The 27,585-nt window shown below is 52.1% G+C and overlaps 1 protein-coding gene across 2 annotated transcripts; it reads right to left on the bottom strand.

Moving 5' to 3' along the window:
- Positions 1-549: 549 nt before the first annotated feature.
- Positions 550-12,781, bottom strand: RNF19B (ring finger protein 19B). 2 transcript variants are annotated; one of them, XM_009678547.2, is made up of 9 exons: positions 12,029-12,781; positions 7,144-7,349; positions 5,309-5,450; positions 4,697-4,859; positions 3,890-4,004; positions 3,256-3,396; positions 2,725-2,932; positions 1,810-1,941; positions 550-1,315 (listed from the first exon to the last, which is right to left on the bottom strand). In XM_009678547.2, exons 1-9 carry the CDS (start codon positions 12,601-12,603, stop codon positions 847-849), a joined length of 2,151 nt encoding a protein of 716 aa, XP_009676842.2. In that variant the 5' UTR covers positions 12,604-12,781; the 3' UTR covers positions 550-846. The 2 variants fall into 2 exon arrangements, with proteins under 2 accessions (XP_009676842.2, XP_068773332.1); XM_068917231.1 differs by having other exon boundaries at positions 5,309-5,453; positions 12,029-12,755.
- Between the last annotated feature and the right edge of the window lie 14,804 nt (positions 12,782-27,585).

Below are 27,585 nucleotides of genomic sequence, written 5' to 3'. Positions count from 1 at the left end.
CAGACACAAGGCGCCAACGTTTTAATTACACGGACAGCAACTCCCAGGATTGCTCTGGGGAAGGGCCTGGCCCAGGGCCAGCTGCTGGGCCTCTTGCCATGCAGGTCAGCCTCTCACCATGCCAGGTGGCTCAGGCAGAGGGCGCAGACTTTACACTTGCCTGTCTCCAAGGTCCCAGCTGTAGGTCTCCTCCGATCCCTTACTCACAACCACCGGGGCTGGCAGCACTTGGCTTGCCTCTTCCTTCCTCTCTTTTAACCCCTACGCAGCCCTGCTGCACAGGAAGGTGGGAGAAGACAGACCCCTCCATGTTACTGCTCCAGGACAAGGCAGGTCCAGCCACTGCAGCAGCCCCGTCCTCACCACAGACAGGAGAACAGGGCTGTCACACCTCACTTTCTAGAAGTGACAGAGGAGATGCATTCATTTCCCCTAAGCAGACGCTTTTGGCTAGGACAGTCCTCACATGCACTCGAGCAATGGGCAGAGGCAGCCAGTGAGGGAGAGGATTTCACCATACATCTTTGGAAAGGACGAGCTGCATGCGAGTCGAATGACAACCAGAGTCTTTATTCAAACAGTCCTTTAGGATGTTTGCAGACATACAGACACACGTACATATTTACACTCTTACATACCTCACAGAGCACTATCAAGCGCTTGAACCAATAAATTAAAACAAAAAGAGGGCGGGGGATGTTTTTTCTTTTGTCATGTACGAAACAGCAGCTCCCCAAGGAGAGGCTGGGGAGCCAACTGGAGAATTGCAAACAGAAGCCAACATGGACACAATCCTGCCCCAAAAGATGCAATGACAGCAAGTGTGCTTCTCAGCAGGAGGCCACTTCATACTCTGGCTTCGATGCACTCCAGTTTGACTATTTCCTCTAGCCTGCACCCCTCTGCTTGGGCACAGTGGCTCAGGTGGGCACTTGGGCTCTCGGCACCTCTAGCTTTGGGGGTCTGTGGGCAGGCTGCTGCAGTCTGAGAGTGGGGGGAGTCGCATTCATCCGAGGTAATGTCTGGTACGTCGTCCGACTGACTGTCAGAGCTCTCCAGGTCGCTCCGTATGCTCTCAGGCTGGGCCAGGGTGATGTCCCAGGTTTTGCTGGCAATGCAGTCCTTTTGCTCACAGCTTTGGTGTCTGCATGTCTGCTCCTGCTCACCATCCTCTTCCTCTTCCTCCTCTTCTTCCTCATTCTCTGCCATTTGGGTGTGGACATGCAGCGAATCCTCTGTACTGCTGCCACTGGCCAGCTGGTAGTGACTTGGTTTGGCTTCGATGTCCACCTGGATCTCCATGTTATTGCACTCCCTGCAGGAACAAGCGCCGCCATGTTACCAGGTACAGTCACTGGGGGACTGGCTAGGGTCACCACCTGGCACCGCGCTGCTGAACCAGGAGCACCTTTCACAGGCATGAGCATGATGCTGCTTATCACTCTATGGCACCTGAGGAACAAGAAGACTCCCTGCTCTCCTTGAATTCCTCTCAATGACAGCCAAGACAATCCCTGTGCTGTGAGCCAGGAAATGAACTGGGAAAGCACCAGAGAGCCTGTGAGCAGCTAGGAACAGACCTCAAGACTCCTGAACATCAGATCTCTTTCTCAGCCTCTGCATTACATGTGGAGGCTGCTTCCAAACAGTCCCAGTCCTCCTCCTGTGTGAGGAAGAGGACCACTTCGCCTGCCAGCTACAAAGAGCAGGCCGGTGCACCTACAATCATCTCGACCCTGACAGTGGTGCCCCACAGAGAACAGATTTTTCCAGGATCCCCACCACTCTCCTCATCTTTACATGTCCTACCTGTCCTGGGGGTTGTAGGAGCTGATGATGGAGCCAGCCATGGCTCGAGTGCTGGCGTTGTCACTGACAGCCCCCAAGCTAACCGAGTCTTTGGGAAAAATCTCCTTCTGGACATCTGCCTGTACTTCCAGCCTGCAGGAAAGAAGAGAATTCCTCAGAAATGGCTTAGCTGGTCCCTGAAGGCACCAAACAGTCACTCTTTGCTATGGGAAACCAGGTGGCCCACTGTGCTGGCCCAGCTTGGCACCAAGGAGTTTAACCCCAACGGTTCTCTTCATTTAGTCTCATTCTTGGCTCCATTTAGGTAAACTCATTCCGTTTTCCATGACGAAGGTGAAGTTGTGTTTATATCTATGACTCATGCAATTCCTGCGAAGAACAGATTTCCACAGATCTAGCACAGAGTCATGATTATGTCCTGGCTGCTAGATCAACACGTGTCTCTAATTACCCAGCAGACTGACTCACAGGCAAGTTTGGAGGAAAACTGTGGTGTAACCTTCTGACTTGGAAAGCAGCAACCCTGCTTGCTCTAGGCCACTAGGGAACAGGAAGCATTTAAACCACTAGGCTGGGCTCAGAGGACTGGAAGAACTTTAAGCAGGCCACGCAGGCATCTCTGTACTGTGCTCAGTTAACCTGAAGCATCAGCTCCCTGGCTTTCAAGGAGCTCAGTAGGGACAGAAACTTGTTTCTATGTCTTTGTTCTCTTGGCAAGAAGCAGCCTAACACTGACTCCAGAAGTACCTTGGTCTGCCGCAAACCAAGAAATGAAAATACCGGGGCAGGACAGGACTCCTGAGCACACAGAGGGTCACCCGCACTCCCAGACAGATCCCCACACTAAGCCTGTCCAGTTAGCACAGACTTTGGGATCCTTTACCCCTTTCTTGCTGTGACCACCAGTTCAGTTACCTGCTGTACTTCCCCTTGCCTCCGGAAAGGACACCACCACTCAGGGTACCGCCCGAGAGGGCGGCGAAGCTGGCTGTCTCGCTGTAGTTGCCCTGCATCACGCTGAGCCCGTCGGTGGGGCTCCCGCTGGTGCTCAGCACACTGGTCAGCCCCTCAATGCTGCTTTCACCAATGCTGGGGTTCTTCAGGGCTCGCCAGGCATCAGCCACTGAGGGGAAGAACAGCAAGGGTATCAGAGGAACTGTTCGGCTGTGACGGCACTGGCAGAGCTGGGAATGAGACACCAGGCAGCATGTTTTTCATCTCAGACTCTCTCCCTGCCTCCAGCAGCCAAAGGAAGAGCTGAGATTTTGCTACAAGAGCTACACAGCTGATCACCAGCAGAAGACCGCAGTGAATCACTGCTTCTAGCCAAACCCAAGTAAAGACTAAAAAACAGATTTGCAAAACATAAGTCCCCTGCCATTTCATTACAAGAAGCAATGATAGGGTCTTGCTTTATCCCCTTCCCTTCACCAGTTACCACATTACCTGTGATTGGTCCATCATCTTCATCAAACTCTATTTTCACACCCTTTCCATTGGCCGTGCTAACTCCGCAGCCACCGCCTCGACAGAGGGAGATCGGCACAACACCATAGACGTAAGCCAGCATGATGGGGACTCCAATACCTGGAGAAGAGGACGCGCTGAGTTAAGAGGAGCTTAAGGCTGAGCTAAGCTGAACTGGCCAGGCAGAGAGGACTCTGGAAAGAGTCCCTACCCCAAAGTTGTGTTTATGCTGCCTTTAACACAAAAGGGTCCTAGAATCCACCAGTGGAGGACCCCTTGGCTTGTACTGCTACAGTCAGGATGAGGGAACCCCAAGAGCACAGATAGCCTCAGGTGAACCCCCCAAGGCATCAACCGCCAAACCAGCCCCTGGGTAAGAGAAAGACACGTGCCAAGGGACCCCGTTGCAGGCTGTGGCATGGGTAACCAGTGCTCCAGGCCAATTCTAGCACACGAGGCTGTGCAGCCTGCATGCAAAATGGAAGGAAGTGCCCAGGAAAGCACACAGGAGAAGTCTACAAACTGCCCTTCAGCCACCCCTCACAGGGTGCAGCTAGTCATTTGTCTCTATGATTACCAGCCCATGGAAGGGAAACGGACAGTACCCACTTACCAACGCTGACAGCAGCAATGACTGGGGAGGCAATGACAGACAAGGTGACCCCACCGGTAATGGCCAAGTTCCTCTTGTGCTTAGACGTTTTCTTTCCCTCGTACCTACTGTGGATCTGAGGGAAGGAGAAGCACCAGGTGAGAATGCAGCCTGGCCAGGAGCAAACATCAGCAGAAGATATTAATAAACTTGTGATTTTTACAGCCCTGTCAGCTGCATTAGCCTATGAAGAACCTCATCCTGACCACAGATCTCCTCACAGATCAGATCTGGCAGGTGGGTCTGTGTTTAAGAAAAAGAAGAAGCTACGAACAGAGTGCTGACATGCCACCTCCTCCCTCTCATTGGTTTCTTATCAGCACGACATGCAACAGTATCTCGCAGTTCAAGGCAGCTGGAACCAGCCAAAGCCTGGCAGCGCCTCAGCATCAAAACACATCAGCGACTTATGCTAGGCAAGGTGTGATGGCCAGGGTCTAGCCACCGCCTCATAGAGGCCCTGTCATAGGCTATGTCAAAAGGGGCCAGGACTCTCCCCGGGTGCTCCTGCTTCAACGCAGAGGCACAATAGCAACACGATATTCATTTGAGAGGACTTCAGTCTGAAGGGCTATCAGCCACCACCTTCCCTCTCGCCATACAAAGCTCAAGAGATAAGACAAGCTCTAGAAGAGACAACCGAATTTCAGTTTTATGAAAAGATCCACCCTTCGTATCAGGGCTAAATTTCTGGGCCGATGCCTTGGCTACAGAGAATACTCCAAGCTACACACCCCACAGCTCCAGTCTTGCACTCTCCACACTTACCTTTCTCCCGACATACACAGGGATGCCAATGACCATAGCAGGAATGGCAATGCCGGCAATGAGGGAGATGCCTACAGGAGCCCCAATCAGTGTGCCCAGCTGCCAGAGAATCTTCTTTTTACGGCTCCATGGCTTTTTGCCCCAGAACGTACAGCCAGAGGGGCTGTAATGGAAGGAAACAAGTCACTTATTAGAAACACAAAACTCCACAATTCCTAAGTGTTCCCAAGAACACCAAGTTCCACATCCACATAAACAAAAAATGAAACTTAGAAAATGGGTTCCCTCCTCTTCTCCACCAAGATTAATTTGCTCATCAAGGTGATTATCATACGACCGGGACTATGCTTAATACCCAGTATGCTAAGAGCTCTCGCAAGCAATTTTATCAGGCAATTGAGCCTTTCCTGGTATGGAACAGCCTCCTTACTTTAATGCAGGAAGAAAGTTCAGACCTTTAGGTCAGAAATAAAAAAGTTCTGCTGACTTATTCTGGAGAGGCAAGAGGGTGAACGGCAAGTGCATGCAATTAACCCCCCCCCCCCCAGCAGCCTTAGAGAAGTGGGTGCTACCACAGTGACAGGAACCCACATGTGTTGCTTTTCTTCTCACCTGAGGTAATGCAGATCGGAGATCTCCTTCATACACAGCCAGCAGAACTCACAGCCACACACTGCACAGGTCATGTGGTTACAGCTCCCATCGTTCATCTTGATGATATAAGCACTGCAACGCGGACATGGTTTGATGTCATCTGCTATGGGAAGGAAGCAAAGGATCGAATTGGACTCTGTGTGCTGGGAGTATCAATAACCAGCAAGGGAGATCTCATTATGTCGAGAAACCCCTGAGTTCTGTGCAGGCCGATCACCTTCGCTCACCAAAGACAAAGTGGGGATGGATACAACCCGTTGGTTCTGTCTTTAGTTTATCTTCAGAGCAAGAAGATAACACTGAAGAGCCAGATCCTACCAAAGCTATTTGTCTGGACAGCAGAGACTGAGAACAACAGTCATTTGAAAAGCTTATTCTAGGCTTGAATGGGATCTATTCCAGAACATGCTTAAATCCTAGGAACAAGTTATACCTGCCCTGTGCTAGCCAAGTCAACAGTGTCAGCAAGAACCATTATTAAATTGCTCCACTAAGGTGATTCATGGGCCAAGAATGACAGAACAATTGGGAGAACAAGGCTTCAGAGAAACTCTGAATCTGGCCTTCAAAAGCAGCCCACAGAAGGGGGAAATGAGCAAGCAGCAGCACACGAGTCTGGTGCACATGCTGTGTAGTCTCCAATTTGCTGCTGGCAGAATAGGATAAAGGGTCCTTCATCTCTTCTTTGATTCAAGTGTCATCTGATCATAGTTACGCAATGGCTGTAATGGTCTGTGCAGTTCAGGGCTTTGTTGGCAGTGTCTATAACCCTTGACAATATGAAATCCAGCTGCTGAGAGACCAGCTCGCACCTTATTAATCACTGCACTGAATTCAGCAAGGACAGGGTGGAGAAAAACCACTCTCTCAAGAATCTCCTTTCCGTGGCTAAGCTCTAAGTCCTCCCTGGCAGGGATCTCCTTTGACAGGGTGAAAAGCTCAGGGACTACTTTTTTGCTTGCTGGTTTGCAGCACAGCCTGTGGCAGTGTCTATGCTGTCCGTTATCAGGGCCCTCTAACTGAGGCACGTTGAACCCTGACGTAGAGCTGAGCCACCTTTGAACCACTCACGGTAGCTGCGTTCTGAGTGAGCGTATTAACATTTTCATTCCTGACACGCTAGAAGTAATATGCTTTATTTGGGGGTGGGGAGGGACTTTATGAAACAGCCTTACTGCCCACTTCCAAAATAATTCAGCTATTTTTAAAGAACATCAACTCAGTAGACACAGCAGCTCCCACCAGGCAGCGTAGGAGTCTGTGGGTTGGCACTTTTCCTGTAGCTGACATTACTAACACCTACCAGCGCACGGAGCGAGGCTCCCCACACTGGGTGAGGCTGCTTTTGCCTGCTGCAGCAGGCAAACTTGGAGTTGAAGTTGCAAGGGTTAAAAGTGCTTATTTGTTCAAAGTTTAGATCAGCAAGAAACGAGAACATCTGAGATCAAAACAGCCACAGGCATAGCTGGGGCGGATGAGGAGAGACGGAGTGCTGAGGAAGGGCCCAAATGCACGTCGTCACCTATGACTGTTTTGTTTCACATTCAGACTTCTTGTTAGAGCCTGCCAGATGTATTCTCTTACACGTGAGAAGGGGAAATGACTCTCAGCTTCACAGCTGTTCTCACCCACTGCTGCTGGAGACCCTCATCTGTGCCATGTGGCAGCGTTCCCCGCAGGGCACTAACACCCCCCTCCTTTGATTGGAGGAAGCTCTGCACGACAGGTGGCTCCTTCTCAGCTTCACAGGCAAAACTGCAGCACTGAGTAACCAGAAACGCAGCAATCCATACCCGGCCCAGACTCCTGTCCGTAACTGAGGCCTGATGTGTGCTTGGTCCGTACTCGGAGTGTCTGTGCCCTTTGCTGGCGGGCCATATCGCAGGTTTGGTTGGGATGCCATATCTGTTTGCAGTGATAGCAGAACTCTGTCTGGCAACCGTCCCTCTCGCAGGTCAGCTTGGGGCAGCTGGCACAACCATAGGCGATAACTGCATAACTGGAGAAAGAAGACACCAGATGAATTAGCAAAAACCAGAAAGTTATCTTAGCAACATGCAACTCCACACACAAGGCTCATCAGCTGCCAGTACCATCAAGAAACATCGATGGACAACCAGACTCCCATTCCAGGGGTAGCTGAATTTCAGCAACAAGTCACGGCCCATGCACCCCTTCCAAACTCTGCAACGTTTTCAGGAGAGTCGTGTTATTTTTCGGTAAATCACACAGACAGCCCCAGAGCAGTCCAGCAGCCTGAGGAAGGCACTGCATATTGTTGACTTCTTAGCAAAAGTAGATGCCTGTGGCAATACCCTTGCCATCCATTTTGGCAGAACTGCCTCTGGCACTGTTTTGCCTCCAGTGCCAGACCGCAATCCATCTGACCTGTTGGGCAGTCCTGCAAGGGACTTGCAAGATACGCAAACAAAAACCCAGTTCTTCTCTCCAGCCTCAGGTGAGGCTAAGGTTATCTCCCCAAGCCACAGACCACCAATCCCTTTAATTCAATCTGCCTAGAGGCAGCAAGCAAGACTATCGCTTTCTGAGCTGTTCTATTTAAGCCTGCGGTTCCAACAGTCTGCTGCAATGAGTTTCACAGGCTAAGCGGGATGATACTCACTTTTACCCTCTGGAGACCGCGGCAATATGGTACTAAGGGGCAGGTCGGCCAGAGCAGCCAGTCAGCCTGCCTTTTCCCTTTCAGTATTTCTGGTCACTGTCTCTATAGCAGACTACGCTTCAGATAAATTCTTGCTTTCTCCAGCCCTGTGTCTTTCACTGCAGGACCTGAAATTAAGTAGTGCTAATTAAGTTACTTGGGGCAGATACCTTTTACACAGACAGCTTACGGTATTGAATTCTCCCCTCAGCAACTGCTGGGAGTTCTCACTGTCAGTTCACACAGACCAGATTTGTCTTGCCCAGTTTGCCACGATAACAGCCTGCTGCTCCAGCCGATCCAGGCTCACACTTCTCTTTCCAAGCACCTGTGGCTAAACATTCCTCAGGAACTGTTATGTGTAAGTCAGGTCTACGGAAGGATGAAACATGGCCCAGAGGGGCCTAGGAAAGCTGAAGTTGTACTGGACGCTTCTATCACCTGAATGATTCTAAAAAAGTGAAACAACGGGGGCTTCAATGCGCACCTATTTCAAGAAGCAAGTTCTTGTTGATCTCCACAGAATTTCCTTTTTTTAAGAACAGCGAAATAAATGTTCCGCTTCTGGATTAAGGCCAAACATGAGTAAAAACAACTGAAAGTGCAAGAACTAAGAAGGAAGTCAGGGTCAGGATGTTAAACAGGCTCACTTTTTCTGATAGTACTGCTACGTCTCCACACGGAAGCGTGCACACAGAAGCCTAAATAGTACCACCAAGCACCGCTATAAGAAAGCTGACTTACAATCATCTATGACGGTGTTGTTCCCACTGGCAGGGGCTGAACAGAGCAATTACAGAAGCACCTTCCGCTTCTGTTGCCAGTATGGCAAAGGGTATTTTTGTTGACCACCTTCAGCATTTTTGTAACAGGTCAGAGGAGAATAACTCCTTTTTAAGGTTTTATATTTAGCGCTTGTACAGCTCTAGTTGTATTGCCTCTTCTCAAAGGCAGCAGCGTGAGAACCGCTGAATGTGTCATACCACAATGATTCATATCCCGTGGGAGTTTGAGCAACTTCATCCTGCCCGGGTACAAAATAATTGCCAAAGAAACAATGTCTCTGTGCTGAGCGGCAAGGCTGAGAGGCACGACCACAGGGTCTCCACATGCATCACCAACAGCTGCATGCTCCTTGCAAGTGAAGCCAGTGTAGGAGGAGAGAGAGGATATAGATGTCCCAGGGAGAGACAAACTTGACCCATATTGACTCCTACACATATTATCTAGTGAAGATCCAGCTAAGCATCCTCACTCCGCCACTGCGATACAGCCACAGGCCTACCCTAGGCAAAAAAAGCTTCACCTGACCAGCTGTCTCATGACTCATGGCTATTTCAAATCATACTAACAATGGGTCAGGAAAATCCAGCGCAATGTATTAACCAACTTCATGTTCTGAACTAACCCTCAATAGAGGCTTCGGGTTTTTCTAGCCAACTCAAGCAGCTCTTAAGAGAAATGAAAATCCTCATCATTTATATTTTATTCCTGGAGCTGAAATGACAGACACCAAGAGCAAGCCCACAACTGCACGGAAAAATCTACACGCCTTTCCACTATGAGGGGAAGGAATAACACATCTCTGACTTCAAGGTCAACTAGAAAAAAACTGTTCATGTGATGTACCTAGAATTAGCCACTGCGGGACTGGAACAGCTAATACATGCCTCCATCTTCACCTGGCCTCCGACATATGGCTTCATCAAACGGCTACTTCCTGGCTCAACCCCAACTGCGACAAAAAAGGAATTTCTGACTTTTCCCCATGCAGCAACGACAGTGAGTGTCTTCTCTAGACCCCAGCAGGGCCGAGGAATGGCAGAGCACTGTTTCCAGCCCACTCTACTTGGACGGCCAAGAGTTGCCCGCTGCCCCTCCTCCTGTTGCTCCGAGGGAGTCAGAGCCTCACCACAGCTGCCTTCAGCCTCATTCACTTGAGCTCAGCCTACACAATTTGCTTTGTTCAAAGGTTCTGTTATTCTCCCAAGCCTCTTGGAGAGATACAGCGTGACACACATCAGGCAGCCAATATCAGCTGATTGTAGCAAGAAAAAAAAGCCCAAAACATGGGAAATGATTCGTATTAGGATTGATGGTACATCAATTGACCAGTGTTTCCATGGCAGCACACTCCGGTGTTGGTACTCCTCCTCCCTAAGCAGCACAGCGAAGCTCTTTCATTTAGGAAAGACTGCAGTGCATGTGGAAGGCATAGGATGCTGCATGCCACACACCTGGGGTTTTGCCCGCTGTCGACTAGAAGCCTCTCGCTGCAGGCACCTTGGAGCTGTGCTCCCCAGCTCCAAAGCGGTGCGGGGACATCCAGCAGAACTGCTGAGCACCAGCGCGCCCCAGCACTCCCGATCCGGCTTGGTACTCTGCCACTACTACAGAGGGAAAGCCCGCTGTAAATAATTCATATCCTGACTTTACATGAGCACAAGCAAACAAGCTTGCTGGGAAGAACGAAAAGGGAGATTAATTTCTATTGCTGCCAGAGGCTGACTCCAGCAGCCTTTGTTCGAGTGCTACGGGCATACTAAGGGTACTGGTCCGCAGCAACCCACCAGGGGTGCCTGGTTTCCAACAGCCAGGACCGCTTCCTGATTCCTGCTGTGCAGCTTAGAGGAAGATGCCTGCGTATGTCAACTGGCTCGCCTTGCTAACAGGCTAACAAGAGAGGATGCTTTTGATTGCACAAAGAGCTGTATGTGACACCAGTCTGCCCAAACCCGCCAAAGCAGCGGCTGTATCAGATTCATGCTGGGTTACTCTCAAAGAGGCAACGCCCTCTGAGCCATGCTGGGGCCAGCTTCTCCCAACTAGGCAATCTCAGCTACATAGAAAACATTTACACCTTACCCGGAACACAGATAAGTATCACAGTAGCCAAAGAGCAGAAATTCAGTAAGCAGGAACCAGATTTTCTCTAGCTGATTAACGGAGCAGAAAACAGAGGCATTCCCTCTGGCATTACTCTGTGGGCAGCATAACCTGCTCTATCTCCCCGATCTTACCCCCAGCACCATCAAAACATCAAGATCTAGCACATGATTTTTTTCTCAGAAACTAACATAGCCATGTTTCACTATTAACATTGCCTTCTAAAGAAACAAGTCCTTATACAGCAGTGCTCAGGGGCTGTGAAATGGGTAACCTGAGACAGGTTAACTGATTTGCATAGGCAGTCTATTACAATGCTCTGATTAAATCTTCACAATCCTCCCACCATGCTTTCCACTTTGACTACTAGGTCAGACTTTCCTTTAGTGTTCATACTACCCAGTACCGCATTTTAAGCTTTCTGTATTCCAGCTGAACTTTGCAGTGCGTTTCTAAGCGTTCTGAACAAACCCCTTTTCCGAGCAGCTTTGGCTTATGTGCAAAGAGAAACCTAAAAGAGTTCAGTTAGAAGAAAAGAGAAGAGAAAATGAAAGCAAAGAACAAATAACTACAGAGTCATCAGACTTGGGGGGAACTGACTTCTCGACAGACAGACATTTCCTCACTTAGGCAACGGATAATGAGTCAACATCGTTGCTCTGTGCCCTGTATTCACATCATCACTAGGAAAAAGTGACCGCTTACATTTCTTTGCCCGGACGGGGAAACTGCAGGGTGTCCCTACGCACCCCCCCCGCTTCAGTCCTCAGTGATACATGCAGAGAGGGCAACCCCACACTTCCCATTCATGCAGGAAAAGCTCGCTTTTACCAGGGAAATGAGGGCTCAGCTAAAACGCCCTTCAAGCCCCTTTACAAGTATCTAGCTTGCCTGTATTTCCACAGTCCCCAAAGTCAAACCTTGGGGCTGAAGCGAGGTAGCAGCGACTGCTGGGAATGTCATTTTCGTCCCAAAGGCCTAGTTACTAACCGTCCTGACCAGGCTGCTGGCTAGCTATCAACAAAAGCCTGCAAATACGGCTTTTCGTCGGACTTTGGATGGGCGGAAGCGTGTCTCAGTAGCAGCAACCCGACCGGGGCCTTGCCCTCCCGGGGGGCGCGGGGACTCACCCGCAGTCGGGGGCCGGGCACCAGCGGCAGTCGGGGTCGGCGGCGAGGCAGCGGCGCAGCATGAACTCCTCGTACTTGGCGACGAGGTGCGGGGAGTCGCGGAGCAGGCGGCGGATGTCGGCGGGGTTGAGGCGCTCGCTGCACTCGGGGCAGCAGATGTTGACGCGGGACTCGGTGATCTCGATGCGCAGGTACTGCCGCAGGCAGGCGCCGCACGACCGGTGCGGGCACGACAGCAGCCGCGGCGCGTTCTCGGCCGGCTGCCGCACCAGGCACAGCGGGCACTCCAGCTCCTCCTCGCCGCCCGCCTCCGGGGCCGCCGCCGGCTCCTCGGGCGGCGGCGGCGGCGGCGGCGGCGGTGGGGCCGGCGGGGCCGGCGGGGCGGCGGGCGGCGGCGGGGCGGCGGGCGGCGGCTCGGCCTTGGCCCGGCGGCGGCCGCCCGCGGCGGAGGCGGCGGCGGCGGAGAAGACGCTCTGGAAGGAGAGGCGGCGGCGGCGGCCCGGCTTGGGGCACTTGGCGGCGGCCGAGTGGATGGAGGAGGAGCGCGGCGACTCGGAGTCCCGCTCGGAGCCCATGGCCGCGGCCGGGGCGGCGGGGGCGCCGGTTGCCAGGCGACGGCGTCCGCTGGTGGCGGGGGTCCGGGCGCCGCCGGCGCCGCGCGACGGGGGGTTCCGGGCGCGAGATAGGTTCCGAGGCGCCGCGTTCCGCTGCCGGGCGCTGCCTCCGCCGCGCTGCAACGACAGCGATCCCCGGACTCGAGTGAGTGCGGTACCGCCGCCCTCGGCGCCCGCGCGCCCGCCCACTGCGCACGCGCCGCGCCGCGCCCCGGCCCCGCCCCCGCCGCCGGCCCCGCCCCGCCGCCGCGTGACGGGCCGCGCGCCGCCATTTTGGCCACGGGCGGTGGCCGTGGCTCGACCTGAGGCGACGGGTGGTGGTCGCCCCCGGCCCTCTCTGCCCCGCCGCACCGGCAGCTCCTCGCGCTGCCCGAGGCTGCGCCGCCCTCCCTGCGGCCCTCTCGCCCTCGGTGCCCGCCGGTGGGTGGGCCACGGCCTTGCCAGTGCTGCCAGGCCCCTCGCCCCCCCCCCCCCGCCGCCGCTGCTGCTGCTGCGAGGGGGCCCGGGCCGCGGAGGCTGGCGGTCTGCGACAACGGTGAGTCGCAAGGGAGCGAGTGGCACCCTGGGGCAACCCCTTGGGGTTTAGCGTGCCTCTGGGCCAGGTGAGAGGCTGGAGATGGGGTCCCCACTCGGGGCTGGTCCCTTTGGGCTCACCTGGGGGTTCCTGTCCTGCCCTGTGTGGCCCTCCTCATAAAGAGTCACGCCGATGGTTACCCCTCCAGTAACTCTGCCCTGAGCGCAAAGCTTAGCCTGGCATCTCTGTTATATCAGAGTGCTGGAATTAGAGCCTGTGGGCTGCAGCAGCGCACGGATGAAAGAGCCTCCGCTTCCTTTCAAGGTTGGGAGTGGGTTCCCCAGTGCCTGCAGGGGTCTGCCAGCCTCGTCTCCTGCTCGGAAGCAGATAAGCTAATGGGAAGGATGCTGTCTCTTACTATGTTGGGGAGGCGAAGCAGAAAGATCTGCTGTGTCCATGAAGTGCGTGTTAAATCAGGCGCAGAAGGGGCTGCTTTCCCTGTAGACTATCAGGTTCTAACTGGGTGGATTGTAGTTATTCATGTGACAAGAAAATGCATCTTCGTCAGTGTCTTCCCGCTGCTGTCACCCCTGAAATCATTTCTCTAAGTAAAGCCCATTTGCATAGTGATTACCAGGCTCCTTCCCTGCTGCAGAGGGCCATGCTCATGGCCTCTGGGATAAAGGACAAGGTTTAGTGAACCAGAGCCAGGCTAGGAGTAAAAAGCACCTGCATTTCAGTGCTTATGTTGCCTGACTTGCTGCAGGCGAAGACTGTGTGCCTGTCTCTACAGCAGAAATAATGATGATACTTCCTCATTTGATGGATGAATATACAGGGGGTGTATATCACCTGTATAAGAGCACACAGATGAAGCCTCCTCCCCTCCTATTACTCTTTCGGTTCTCTTATTACTTTCCCCATGCTTTTCTTCATCAATTCTGTGCCTGTCATATGCCCTTGCTTGGTGGTAATCCCAGGCTGCCTGCTGCACCCAAGTCCTTCTCTAGAGTTTATGTTTAGAGTCAACCATTTGTCCTTTCTCCCTCATCTCTGCTATTCTTGCCACAAGACGCATGGCTTTGGCCCAGCAAGAAGCTTTGGACCACATTTAGAATTGGCCTCAGACAGTTAAGTTCCTGCCTGGGATCAAGAACCCTGTTATTAGCAGCCTAATTTAGCAAGAGAGCCAAACAGTTCTGCTCCAAGAGAGGCAGTGATATTACTAGGGTGTCCGTGGAGTGCTTTGCCCCTAAGCAGTGGGACTCATTGAACTCTGGTACCTAGCAGACTGCCAGGTCATAATAACGTGTCATGGTTAAGAATGACGTGAGAGGATGCTCTCCCCGTTTCACGGGTAGGGAACAAAAGCCAGAGAAAGGGAGGAGAGGTGTAATACTGGTGTAAGTTGAGATTATAGTGAAAGTAGCTGTTACTTTCTGAGGCAGGCCAGGTATGAGGCATTTTTAAATGGCTATTGCTACCCATCTGTAGCAAAGGCTTTCTTGGTTTGATGATTTCACTAGAAAAGTCACACCTGACTGAAATAGAGAAACCTGAACAGGACGTGTGTGTGGGACAGATCTCCCAAACCGCTCTCTGACGACTCAGCCCTGCGTCCTTTGCAGTACAAGAGCACAGACTGTAACTAATTGTGGGAAGGTTTCATCTCAAAAGCTAATGCGAGACAGGCCTGAATTACCAGTAGTGCAGACATAAACAGAGAGACAGAGAGCAAAACCATCTGGAGTCCCTGGGAAATGCATCAGCTCGTAACGTGCTGATGGGGCAGAAATGACTCTTCATTCCCTTATATGAGGAATCAGGGTACAAGCAGGGCTGGGAGAGGCCCGGATAAATCTGAGGGGCTCACACAGACTTCAGAACCATCTTTTGCCTTCCCAGCTCCCAAGCTGTTAGACCTTTTGGCAGTCTTTGCACAGCTGAGGGGATTTAGCACTTCTCTGGTTCTGGTGGATACAGGTTTCTTCTAACTGTTGTGACCCTGCAGTGGTCCAGACTTACCATCTACTCAAAAACAGCTTCTCTGCAGCTGAGGTGTTCCTCTATGGAGAGTTTCCATACCTCTTGCCAAGAGCAGAGGCTCCTGCTCAGCACGTTTCTGACCAGGGAGCAGTTTGAATCTGGTAGTTTGTTTTGATTCAAACTGGAAAAAAAAAAAAAAACCCAAAACCTGGGGCTGGGAAGAGAACACACAACGGAAGTGTGCTGCCAGGAAGGAGGGGGAAGTGGCTGATTGGAAAGTCACCGGATTGGGAGTGAAATCAGATTAGCTGCTCCCTGGGGCTGTAGAGAAACTGTCACCAGTGTGACCGTTTACTGAGGAACATTTGAAAAGATTAAAAAAAAAAGGTTTCAAACGCTTCACTGAACCACTCAGCAAATCCCAACTCCGATAGGCAAATTTGCTCTTGCTTACGCTGGCAGAAAGCTGGAACGCTGCTGACTTCTGACCCCATTGCTTAAATCAGAGCAGGATTTGGCACAGGCGACTTTTAAAGCTGCCTGAAAATGCTATATCTCCTAGGAAAGCTTCCAGCAGCAATGCAGGGAATGCTTTGTCCAGGCACCACTTGCAGCCAACCCACAGTGCCTGGTGCCTGCCTTTGTTTGGATGAGAGAAGCCAGGGAGGTTGGGCTGGGTTGAACTTGCCTTTGGGAAGCACAGTGCCACTTTCCAGGGAACTGCCCCAGCCACCCACGCCCCAAAAGCCCCTGCGAAGCAGAGTGACAGATGTGTCTCCGGCTTCAAGGAGGAAGAGCGTCTGGTGATGTAATGAAAACTCCCCTTTGTAATTCAGAGAGTGAAAGCAGAGGCTGGCTGCCGGGAAGGGATTACAAAACTCTGCTCTCAGACTAGGAGCATTTGCATGGAGGGAGTGGGGTGTGCCGAGGCTGGGAATATTGCTGCGGTGGGGCACTGGCAGACAGGCGCGCCGACTTAGGTTTGCGGCTGGTAAAATAGAAACTCCAGCTCTTGCCACATCTCCTTCACCTGCCCCCCCTTTCCTGGTTACCCAGATATCACAGGTATGGTAAGTAGCTGCCTGTTGCTCTCATCGCTGGCCTGCAGGATACAGAGGGATGTTGAAAGAGCTATCTCAGGGCACACAAAGATTCAGTCTGCCTGAAACCTCCAGGTCATTTTGACAGTGAAGTGTGAACCTCTTCCTGGAGCAGACTGTTTTCTCTAGAAGTGCATAGGTCTTCTCAGGGTTTCTCCCTCCTTACCCAAGCAGGGATGGGCAATTATTCATGGGTCACAGGGTGCATTGCAGAACAGACGGAGTTTAGAGAAAATCCAGCTCATCTTGCTGGTTTCTGAAATAGTCACAGACAAGGTAAAATGAGGGAAAGAGGGGAGTAGCTTTAAACTGGGAGCGTGGATTGAAGAGTTCTTCTGTGTTGCCGAACAGGGTACCCCAGCATGATTCAGTTCCCGTCTATCTGAGCAGGCTGAAGTCTTTGATCCTGCTTGGGTGAGACAGCTGGTGCTGTTAAAGGGGTCTAGATGCATCGGGATTCACCAGTGCCAAAATGCAAGTGACAGCTCAAAGGGCTGTCTCCTGAGGACCCACCTACAAACCCCGTCATGGGGTACAGCCAGGTGTGCTCTGTGACACCCAGCAGACAAACCTGAGAGGTTGCTGTAATCTCACGCTCTGGATGATGGCAAAAGGATGCCACAGACCCAAGCAGCTCAAAGGTAGTTTTAAACCTCTCTGAGATGCAGTGGGAGCATCTCATCCAGGCTCCCTGTTCTGAGCAGCTGTGCCAAGAATATATTGGCCTCCCTGATTCCTCCTCTGTGTGCCCCATTTCTCCCACGTGCAAAGCAGGGATGGCGTTCTTGGTCTGTTGAGAGGGGTTCAGCAAAGCTTAGCCGTGAGAGCTTTGAGATGTGTGGTGAGGGATGCTTTGCATACACGAGGTAGCAGCTGTGTATTCAAGAACTGAGGCTCACTGGGGTCATTTTCTGCAGAGCCCTGGGGAAACACTGGTTTGTAATGACATGCACTCTGATCATTTCTCAGGTGGAGATGTCATTAACAGCCATTCATTTTTCTCCAGGGAAGACACCAGCGGCTGGGGAGAGATCTCCCCAGTGTGCAACTCTGCACACACTTTCAGCATTGATCTAGTTAGTTCGTGTTCTGTTTGCTTCTTGTGGTCCCATGAGATATGTACAGGGAAGGAAGAGATGGTTCTGTTTTATTCCCTTTTTCTCTGCTGGCTTTAACAAGGATTGACGTTCTTTTAAATGAAGAACAAAAGGCAGGAGATGGGAGCCCTAGGATCAGAAATTCAAGGCTCTTCCAAGATGATTGTTCTGCTTTACTTTGTGGTTACACCTCCTCTCCCCATCCCACTCTGCTCCCTCCTAACACCCACACACAGAGCACAACGATCTTCCCACTCGCTCCTGTGACTTTCTATGGAATATGCTGTCATGTGAAATCCTGGGAGAGACTTGCCACATGGAGCACTGTGAAAGCCTTGTGTGTCCTTTGCAAAACAGGCTTGCAGACAGAGGAATGTACTCCCCCTCCTCGAAATCCTGAATCCTCTCATGGGTGGCAATAGGGGGAGCGGGGAATCATCTTGTAAGCTTGGGAGCCACCTACGCATGTTGCAAGTCTTGTCAGCAGCTGATAAAAGAGGTGGGAAGTGGGGAGATTTTGAGGGGGAAGAACTTAGAGGCTCAAATGCTTACATAGCCCACCATTCTGTCTCCCCTAGGGCCTCAGCCAGCCAGGCAGGCCATGGGCTTGGCACCGTTGCTGATACGTCCTGAAAAAGGACTCCCAGATAACTGCCGTCTACTTCAGCAGCGACATAAAGGTAGGGAGCGTTAAGCAACTACTTGGAATAGTAGTCTGACATTGCTTTTCCCCTCTACAAAAGAAGCATTTCCTTCTGTGGTAAAAGTCCAGGCTGTTTGGATTTGTTTGTACGCCTGCTGTCCTGCACATTCACTGTACAGCTTTGGGGACAGAAGTAACAATGATCCCCACTCTCAGTTCACTCTTACTGGTGGCCTGCTGTCCCTTGTCATGTGGGATTTATAACTGAGAAGGTTTAGCACAGTGGGGTGCTGCTATCAGGAAAGTGCTGGTCTGATCCCTTCAAAAAGAGGGAGCAGCCAGACTGCCTCCTCACCAGAGCTGTTAAACAGACAATTTGGTGTTGGTATAAACACAAGCAAATTAGTCACTGGAGAAAACTTCAGTGCCTGTGACAGCTGGTTGTGGCTAGAAGAAGATGGGGGTGACAAACACCTCTGACAGCTGGAGGCAACTGCCTGTCCAGGGCACACTGTGTGCTGAGACGGTGGTGGTCAGGCACTCTCTGGGGAGAGTCAGGTGCCACCGGCAAGCACAAGAGAGACGCAGAGGTGGTGTGATGGCACAGGAGTCCAGTGCCAGCTCTGGAGTGTCTCCTCTCTCCCCGATGGCAGCTGTTGCTCAGGGCACTCAGCATCTTTCAGGATGTGACCAAACGCAGCCACAGGAGAGGCAAAAAGAACCAACGTGACATCTTCAGGAGGACCGTTCATGAAGGACTGGGGAAGGGTTTGCTCTGCCCTCAGACAGCAGGTGGAGAGAAGCTAGAGCACTGGTACAGAGCTTGACTTCTGCAATGAGAACAGAGTGAGGCACTGGCCTGATTTCCAGGAAAGGAGAACAGTGTGTCACAGAGAAGGCATTGAAAAGACCTGAGGCTTCTTCCTCAGCTTTCTGTCTGACTCCTGCAGACATGTGGATGCTTGGGAATTCAAAAGGCTGAACTGGAGGCTGGCCCCCTGCTGGCACAGGACAGGAAACTGTGGGCTTCTCCTGCACAGAGATCATCCGTGTGTAGTCCACAAATGCTGTCCCTGCCTGTGCTGAGGGTCCCTGCGTGGCTCAGTGGCTGTCTGCCTGTGGCGCTGCTGTTTGCAGGGAGAGTGTGGCAACCAGAGCTAGGTGGGAAGGTTTGGTGCTGGCACTAGTTCTAGTGGCAAGACCCAAACAGAGACACTGGCAGCCCTTCAGCAGCCTCTCAAAACCTCGCAGCGTCTCTGACATCCTTTCCAGCTGGTGCATCCTACAAACACAGGTGGGGCTGGGTGCACCACGCATTTCCTCCACCAGGCCCACCCATTTTCTATCTTCTGCAGGCATGACAACTAGTGGGTTAATCCTGTAGGCCATAAACTAAGCTGTATTAGCAGGCACCATCTGTCCTTTTTCATTTACTGATGCACGACCTATTTTGCTGTGTAGCGGAGCAGGCACCGCAGTTCTGGGGCTTGCATTTTGCGGTGCCCCTGCTGTCATGGTAGAGTCCACTCCTTGCGGTGACCTGCTAATGGGAGAAGGCCCCATCAGACTGAGCACCGGGGACCTCCTCTCATGGGCAGGTGTTGGCCGAGGCCAGGCCCCAGGGCCGCTTGGCTGCAAAGGAGGTTTGAGCCCTGATCCCACAAAGCACTGGTTAACATCTGAGAAGAGAAAGGCCTTAGGGGGACAAGAATACAACTCGCCCTAGGGATATCGCCTTACAGGGAGCCCCTTCGGCCATGGCTGTGGGAAGGTCACTGTGAAATAGCACCCTCCAAGAGCCACCACCCGACTCTCATAACCCTGTGCCGGCAACAGTGAAAGGGGAGGAACAAAAGCAAAAAATCAACTGTTTTCCTTTTGGGAGGGGAAAAGACACGTCCACACTCCTTCACTCACCAGGAGGTCACTGCCCACCTGGGGAGAGAGCTGAACTCCACAGGTCTCTTGAGGACCATCCAGGTGAACGTTAGCACCAGGCTCAAACCCTGCTCTCTGCTCCGGAGGGCACAGGTATAGTACTTCTTTCCCCTAAGTCACAACCCTGCACTGCTCTGTCTCAGAGGCAAACAATTTCCAAAACAAGCAGACCTCAGCATCTCCTGAAGTCCCATAACGCAGAGATCATTCTCATACCCAAAGTGGGGTTCTGGGGAACTGGTCACATGGTGTACTCAGCGCTTCAGGCCATGCTACTCTGGCCGCAGGTTATTCCTGCGCTTTACAGAAACAAGCTGAGCAGTGATAATCACAAAAAGGCAGGGAAAGAAAGGAAGAGAATTCTTCCCTCATCTCTCTAAGGGGATCTGGTCATGTCTCGGAGCAATCTGGCGACCCTTATCTTGGTGCAGAAGTACAAACATTATTAAAGGTTGTAAAACGATCAGGATATTTTCAAATCCAGTTATAATATTTGACTCAACAAACTGTCAGAGCAATTCCAAAGGTTAACTCCTTGTTGCATGAAGCAGCATTTCCTCCTGAATTTACCAACTATTTAACACTGGTGGCAGAAATTTTCCCAGCCCTAACCTAAAGAGTGAGGGAATTTTGTCTTTAAGTGTGGTTAGGAGTCAGGAAGGGAACTGAGCGCAGGGGAGCTTGGTGCTAACACACTCATCTGTCAATTAGAACAAGGGCTGTTGCCCGCTCACTGACTTCTGCCTGGAGTCCCAAAACCAGCTTCCTGCCTCACCGCACAGCAAAAGTGGAAGAGAGAGTGGAAGGAGTTATTAGCCAAACAACAACTTTCTGAATTAGCTCAGTTGCACCGTTTGGGCTTTCCAGTGGAACACCCATCCTGCTGAATAGGATGTGGCCTGAATCCACCTACTTCTGTGCTGTCAGTGTTCTCTGAGTAGCCAATGCTGGATGCTGCAAAAGACAGTGCAAGTAGGCTGATGTGGAGTAATTTCCCTTTCATGCTAGATCCGCTCCTTTGTCTCAGAAACTGACTTAAGCTTTGAGCCCTGGGGTTTACTACCCTGCTGAAGCTGTAATCAACAGTAACTTCTGTACGGTCTTGCTGTCTACAGAAATGCTTGATTCCTTTGTGAATCTTGCTAAGCTTTGAATATCCACAGCTTCCAGTAGCAGTGAGTCCTGCTGTCTCGTTGCTGCCTTTGTTAAGCTCTGTCCAGTGTTCTCTTGTCCGTACCGCAGACACATGCTCAGGGTCTGCTAAGCTAGCATCAGATAAAACAAGAAGTAATGAATTTCCAGAAAGATGTCATGATAGTGTACCCACAGCTCTCTTGTGAGGTGTGATCTTCCTCACACGCTGCGAAGAGAGAGGATGGTAGCTGGTGTAAGAGAATCTCTGTGTTGCTAAGATCAAGGTTTACTTGCAGATTGACAGCTTGGGAAATAAATCCCCACAGCAGGACTGATCCCAGCATTTCTTATTTCTTTCTCTGTTCTTTGGGAAGAGAATTGGCTAAAGAATATTATTGATCTAGGGCCAAGAAATAAGCATTTCCCCCTCGCAAGCCAGACCCACAGGCCTCTCCTATGCGCCATATGAGGATCAAAACAGAAGAGAAAGGGAGCTGGGAAGGGCAGTGCTTGGCCAAGACTAGAACATACCCAGATCTGCAGCAGTAAGGAGGAGGGAAGAGGAAGAAACAGCCCATGCGGTCAGCCCTGGAAAGGGCAGTTCCTGCCGAGAACTGGCTGGGGAATGTTGCCATTTTCATAACCAGCAACAGCTGTGAAAAGGGGAAAGAAGAGCCGTTCTGGAACCCACCAGCAGCACCTCCCGTCTGCAGCCGGGATGGGGAAAGTAACACAGTGCTCCCAGCGTACACTCCTCTGGCCTTGCAGTGAGGAAAACATGTCTCATTTTCCAGAGGACTGAGCCAGCATTTACCAGGTGGGAAATGTATGAGCTTCTCACTTTGAAAATCAGCTTGAGGAGGGTCCCTCTGTCTCACACGTGATATTTCCCTAGCCGGACACTTGGCTGCTAAGCCCCTGCCCTGAGCCCGATTCAGTCCAGAGCTGCTCTTGCGGGAGCCCTGTGCTCTGCTTTCTGCTGTCTGTCTGCAGCAGAATGGGGTGGGCAGGGGGAGAGTGAAGCTGTAGCTTGGAGCATCCTTCGTGCCTGGGCTGGCACGGAAAGGTGAACAGGGTTTGTTCTGTTGGGGTTTGTCACTGACCCACCCCTTCCCTCTCCTGGCCTGATGCCAAGACCACAAGCCCATTCTCTCTAACTTCAAGCAGAGCCCATGGGTACTTCAGCCAGGAAGTTCTTCTCCTCCCTCCCTCCACTCCCAGCTGACCCCAGCACCACCATGAGAACCCCTTCCCTCTCTAGGGCTGGTCTCATCCATGGGTTGCCTTAGTCAGAACAGGGACTAGTTTGCTTAAACATTCTCTGATGAGGTTGGACTGTCCACAGTGGAGAGCTGAGCAGGAGGTTTACAGGGTGGTCAGTATGCACTGGGACCTCAGCCACTACTCAGAAACTAGGCCCTGCTGTAGCTCCAAAGCATCCTTCTAGCAGGAAGGCTCCAGCTGTGGCCATCTCTCATCTGTCCAGGCCTGGCCTTTCTGCTCCAGGCTGCCATCCTAGTTGCCTCGAGTGCTAGGAAAGGTCCCGTGCCTGCTGTGAAAACCAAAGGAGCTGCCGAGTGCCTCCCAGCTATCTGCAAGCCGTGGGTTCCCTCCCCCTGCAGTCTCTCGGGGGCAAGTGTTGGCAGTAGCAGCACTATGTAAGCAAAACAGAGACAGCCTCACTGTATACAGCCTCCCTTTGCTGCAGTCATGCACATTTGGGGAAAAGCCTCTCAGTGTGCAGTGCTGCTACTCCTGCACTTCCTGCTAGAATGTGCAGCTCAAGCACAGTGGCATGCTGGCGTTTACGTAGCTCTGGTTCTTGCTCCAGCTATTCCTTCTCCCTCTCCATGGATTCCCTGCAGGATTCATAGCCTAGCACCCAGGGGTGCTGCTTAGCCCCAGATGTGTTAAGAACAGTGCTCTCGGCACGGGATAAGAACAAAATCACAGCTGGGGAAACTGGCAATGGACACGGAGCAGAGCCCTGTCCCTGGGCTGAGGACCAAGAATGCCTCTTTCCCATCGTACAAGCCAAGGCCCTGAGCCCTGCCAAGCCCCAGTGTTTGTTCCTGCGTTTGGCATGTGAGAGATGGCAACAAAAGCATGTGTGAGGCAGAAAGAAGAGTTCCACTGAAGAGGGGAAGTGGGTTTCTCTTGGGTCTCCATGACCTTTTCTGATTTTGAAGTGACAGATGCTCAGAGACCCTAACAATACCCGGCAAGGACGTTCCAGCTGTCCCAGTAGCAGAACAAAACCCATAGTCTCCTCCAGTGAGAGGAAACTCCAGAGCCAAGGCCCAGCCTTTGGCTGTCTGCGATGGAACCAGCGGAAATCGAGCTCCAGGGAGTCAGTGCCTTTGCCTGTTTGCAAGGGAAGTTAATTTGCAGCCGTGGAGCCTTACTATGGGCACCTTGTCTTCCAGCCCCGGTTCTGCCCTGACCTGGGATACAGGTCCTGCTGCATGAAGGGAGCGACTTTTCTCTTGCTAGCAGTGGCTGAGCCAAGTTCTCCTGGAGCTTGTGGATTGGGGTTTGTATTAGTAGCACACTTGGCTGTGTGAATCCCATTGACTCTGTCCTTACTGCCCTCCTCAGAGCAGCAAGTGCAGAGAATGAGCTGCTGGGGGACAGCCAGGAGGGAGGCTGAGACTGAAGAGAGTCGGACAGCTTTGGCAATTTCTCCATATGCTTCCAGCCCTTCTCAGTGACACTGAGAAAAGGTGACACTGATAGGAGGGGAAAAAAAAGCAACAGGGTGCGACCCAGGTAGGGCAAGAACGCCTTTAGATCCCCTCGGAGTTAGCAAGAGCTAAGGCCAGGTTTCTAACAGAGATGTAAATGCTGATTTGGCTAAGCAGAGGGATAATATTTCCGTTAAGAACTAGGGAACTATTGATTGCTCAAGTGACCTTGGCTATTATACAAACAGCCACCTCAGCAGAGGGAAATTCCAGCTGGTGTTTAGTGAGACGGTAGAGGGGACTCCAGGGTGGCCCAGACAGTAACAGAAACACACCCACCCTCTCTCCCTGGCGTACCTGCTGAGCTGCTTGCCCCATTGGCTTTCAACATACCAGATAAGGAGTGAAAACAAACACAAGATCCATGTCTGTGAGTGCCTGTGTGTGTCCCTGCCAAAGGAACTGGAAAACAGCCCCTGCAGTGGAGTCCCAGCTAAGATAGACCACGGAACAGGAAGGATTAAAACATCTTGCAGGACCTAGCTTAGCTGACAGGGCCCTCTCTGGACACTGGCACAAAAGGCAGCTCCTCCTGGTGCCCCAGGCCTCCACAGCAGCTTGCAGGTCTGTAGCCCTTTTTTCCCAAGCAGGCATGTGTTAGGGGCCAGGTATCAGCAGATCACAAGTTCCCAGTGCATCTGTTTGCTGTATCCTTGGCAAGTGAAAGCACCTGCCATCCCTCCTCCTGTGCAAAAGCAGCACTACAAAAAGGTCCCACATCTGCCCAGTGATTGCCTGTGGTAGGGACCAGATGTGCAGAGAATATAGCACCACTGCAGAGCGTGACTGCTTGAAGGCACTCAAAGCATGTTGTAGACTCAGCTGCTTTAGCTGATGTGGAGGCACAGACTATGTAATTTTCACGTGATTGTTCCCTTCACAATGTAGACAAGTTATAGGGGGAACAGCAAGGAGAAACAGCTGAGCAGTGGAGAAGGTCAGGGAGTAGGAGGGTTGTCATGAGGCTTTTTGCTTGTAAAAGGTCCTGGTCTCATATCCCCACTAAATTTTGAATAGCCTTGAAAAATCAAGTTGCAACATGACTTAGGAACAGCCCTAGCCGTGTTTGCAGTTCTGCATGGCCAGCGACTAGCGTCAGGGAAGGAAACTGCAGGAGGACGACGTTAACTCCTCCCTACCTCCTTTCCAAACCGCAAACAGGAGCCCGGCTTGGGCAGCACCAGGCAGGGACGCTTGTGACTGCTTGGGCCCATCCTCAGCAAGTCCCTGCTGGCTCCCTCCCACTGAAAGCCAGCATAAAGAGAGGTGCTAGCAGGGCTTCTCCTTCCTCATGTGCCCGTGTCAGAGACACCAAATGTAGCTGGCCCTGTAGCCACACTGCAACCTCCCCTCAGCCAGCCTGCTTCTGAAGGCCTTCAGCTGTGGGGCCTCTGACTCAACACTCCCCTGTAAGTCACACACAGCAGCACAATCTGTTGCAGTTTGCAGACTTACCATAAAGTAAGCTGCTGTGTAGCCACCCCAGGCCACTCCCAAATGCTCTATATAGACCCAGTATCTGTACTGTCATGGGGCAGGGTCATGCACCTTGTATCAACATCCTTGCATCAACATCCTTGCCTAATTAAAGCATATTTATTCTCCTTATTGCAATTCTGCTCTCTCATATACACTCAAGCGTTCCTGGCTGCATCTCTCTGTGTCCCCACTGCTGTCCCCAGTCCTTTAGGTAACTTCTTGCAGTCTGCAAACATGGGAAACGCGTGAAAATGATTTTAACAAAACAGTTGTGTCAAGGGCATTGGCTCAGCTGAGATTCCATCTCCACCCCAGTAACTAGTTTCTGACACCCACAGGGGGTTGCCAGCAATGGGTTTTCTGAACCCAGATGCACTTTCTGTAGTCAGATACACATTGTGGATCCTGGTGGATGAAATCAAGTTAGCACAGGGTGAGGGGGTGCTAATGAACTCACTTTCTAGCCTGCTAACATGCTGCATGGTCCTGCTGTCCAGCCTGCTGGTAGGTATAGAGTCTATATGCCTCTCTGCCAAGCTGTAATATCACCAACTTTTTCAAGCGTTGGGCTCATTCTTTCACCCTAACTTTTGGATTAGAAAGAGATGAAATTCACCCCCGGCCATTGGCCAGTACAGTGCTTAGGTACCACTGTGCTGCTGCAGGGCACAAAGGTGACCGTCACCCCTTGTTCTCTGCTAGCAGATTGGATCCCGTTATGCAACCGTTATGCTACCGTTATGCTAAAAGGCAACATGACATCCAGGGCAGATTCAAGGACTTCATTATTCTGCCTTCCAGGTCTGCAGATCCCCAGGATCAACATCCAGGTAGCTCCTGGCAATAAACACGTACCTGGCTGCCTTCCCCAGAACTATTGCTTCCTGCACTGGCAGGGTAAGTGTTGAGGCTGCTAGAGATGTGTAGTTTAGGACACCCTCCCCAAATGCACACTGCTTGGCTGTGTCCCAGTGCACCGGCTCTGCTTACAGCCCCCTGTTAGCTAGATGCAGACAGGGGCAGACTGGGTTTCCCAACTTCTGACTCATTTGTGCAACAATTTGTGCCCTAGTCCTGAGAGGGGACTCTGGCACCCCTCTCCAGAGGGACCAGGGATGCTTCCCACTCCCTTTAGACCATCCTGAAGTTTCAGGTACTCCTGGCTCTTCCAAGCATGCAGTGAGTGACATGCACACTGGTGTCCTGGGGGACACATTTGCAGCTTCAGCACCAGCCAGCCGGGCTCTGACCTGGTCTTGCTGTCCAAAAGCCAAGCCCTGTGGTGCCAGATATTAGGGCGTTGTACTCTTGCTGCTGCCCAAGAGCCAGCTCACATCAGCACGTTAGCCAGACAGACACTGAGGAAGGCTCTGATCCCACACCCACCCATGGGGCCCACCCTGACCCGTTGCCTCCAGAGGGTCTCTTACCTCACCCTGAAGCTCACTCCTGATGCAGCTCCCTTCCCTCTGCAGCCTCCCTTGCTCTCCCTTTCCCACTCGCCTTCACTCTGCGCCACCTCCCCAGCGTGATGTCACTGCAGCCCTGCCTCCGCAGCCACAGAGCCTCCCCATGGCACTCCTCCGCAGCCAGGCAGCCTCCCCATCACACCCCTCTGGTCGTGGGGTTTGCTGCTTCCCTTCGCAACCGTTGCCACAGCAACAGAAGGGGGAATCCCATCTCCTGGTCCTCTACCTCCCAGGGCCTCATTGGTCTCACCCCCTGCAGCTCTTCTTAAAGAGAGCCTGGAAACCAGGGGAAGGGACAGGACAGGGTGGGAGAACAGTGGCAGGCAAAGGCCAGTGATGCGAGCGTGGCCACGGTGAGGAAGGCATGCCTTCACATACCTAGGGAAAGGGAAGGGAGAGCAGAGACGCAATCACTCGAGGCAGGCTCAGGCGAAACAGGCACTCACCTTCTCTGTAGCAGTTACTGTGCACGTCCCCCGAGCCATGCTGCGCAGCACCAGCCCAGCGCACATTCTCCCCACCTTTCCATCCCCACCATTCATTGCTCTCAGCCCGTTCTTTGTTCCTCAGTCCCACGTGCTCTTTCTGCATCAGGGCTGTGCACATACACGTACTGTGATCACCCCTCGTGTAAGCTCTATACAGGCCAGGGATTTGTGCTATTTTTTCACAGCAGACACACTTTGCGATGACTGCCCTTGCTCCCAGCCCAAGGTCAGGGATCGGACATCGATCACAAACTTAAGACCAGCTCCAAATAAGGGCATCACAAGTCACTCATTATTACTCACCACAAATCCACAATGAAAGGTTGTTCTGCAGTATTATCTTTCACAGAT

Source organism: Struthio camelus, chromosome 23 (genome assembly GCF_040807025.1).
Source record: "Struthio camelus isolate bStrCam1 chromosome 23, bStrCam1.hap1, whole genome shotgun sequence".
In the NCBI taxonomy this organism is placed as follows: Eukaryota; Metazoa; Chordata; class Aves; order Struthioniformes; family Struthionidae; genus Struthio; species Struthio camelus.
The sequence above is the reverse complement of the archived record's forward strand: the minus strand, read 5'-3'. Positions and strand labels throughout refer to the sequence as shown.

What these genes read in the sequence shown, in the direction of transcription:
- RNF19B (XM_068917231.1), bottom strand. Translation starts at nt 12,603, where the DNA reads ATGGGCTCCGAGCGGGACTCCGAGTCGCCGCGCTCCTCCTCCATCCAC. An exon ending in TGCCCGGCCCCCGACTGCGG is followed by an intron (nt 7,350 to 12,028) that starts GTGAGTCCCCGC and finishes TTCTTTCTCCAG; the next exon opens with TTATGCAGTTATCGCCTATG. An exon ending in TCCGATCTGCATTACCTCAG is followed by an intron (nt 4,860 to 5,308) that starts GTGAGAAGAAAA and finishes CTTCCATTACAG; the next exon opens with CCCCTCTGGCTGTACGTTCT.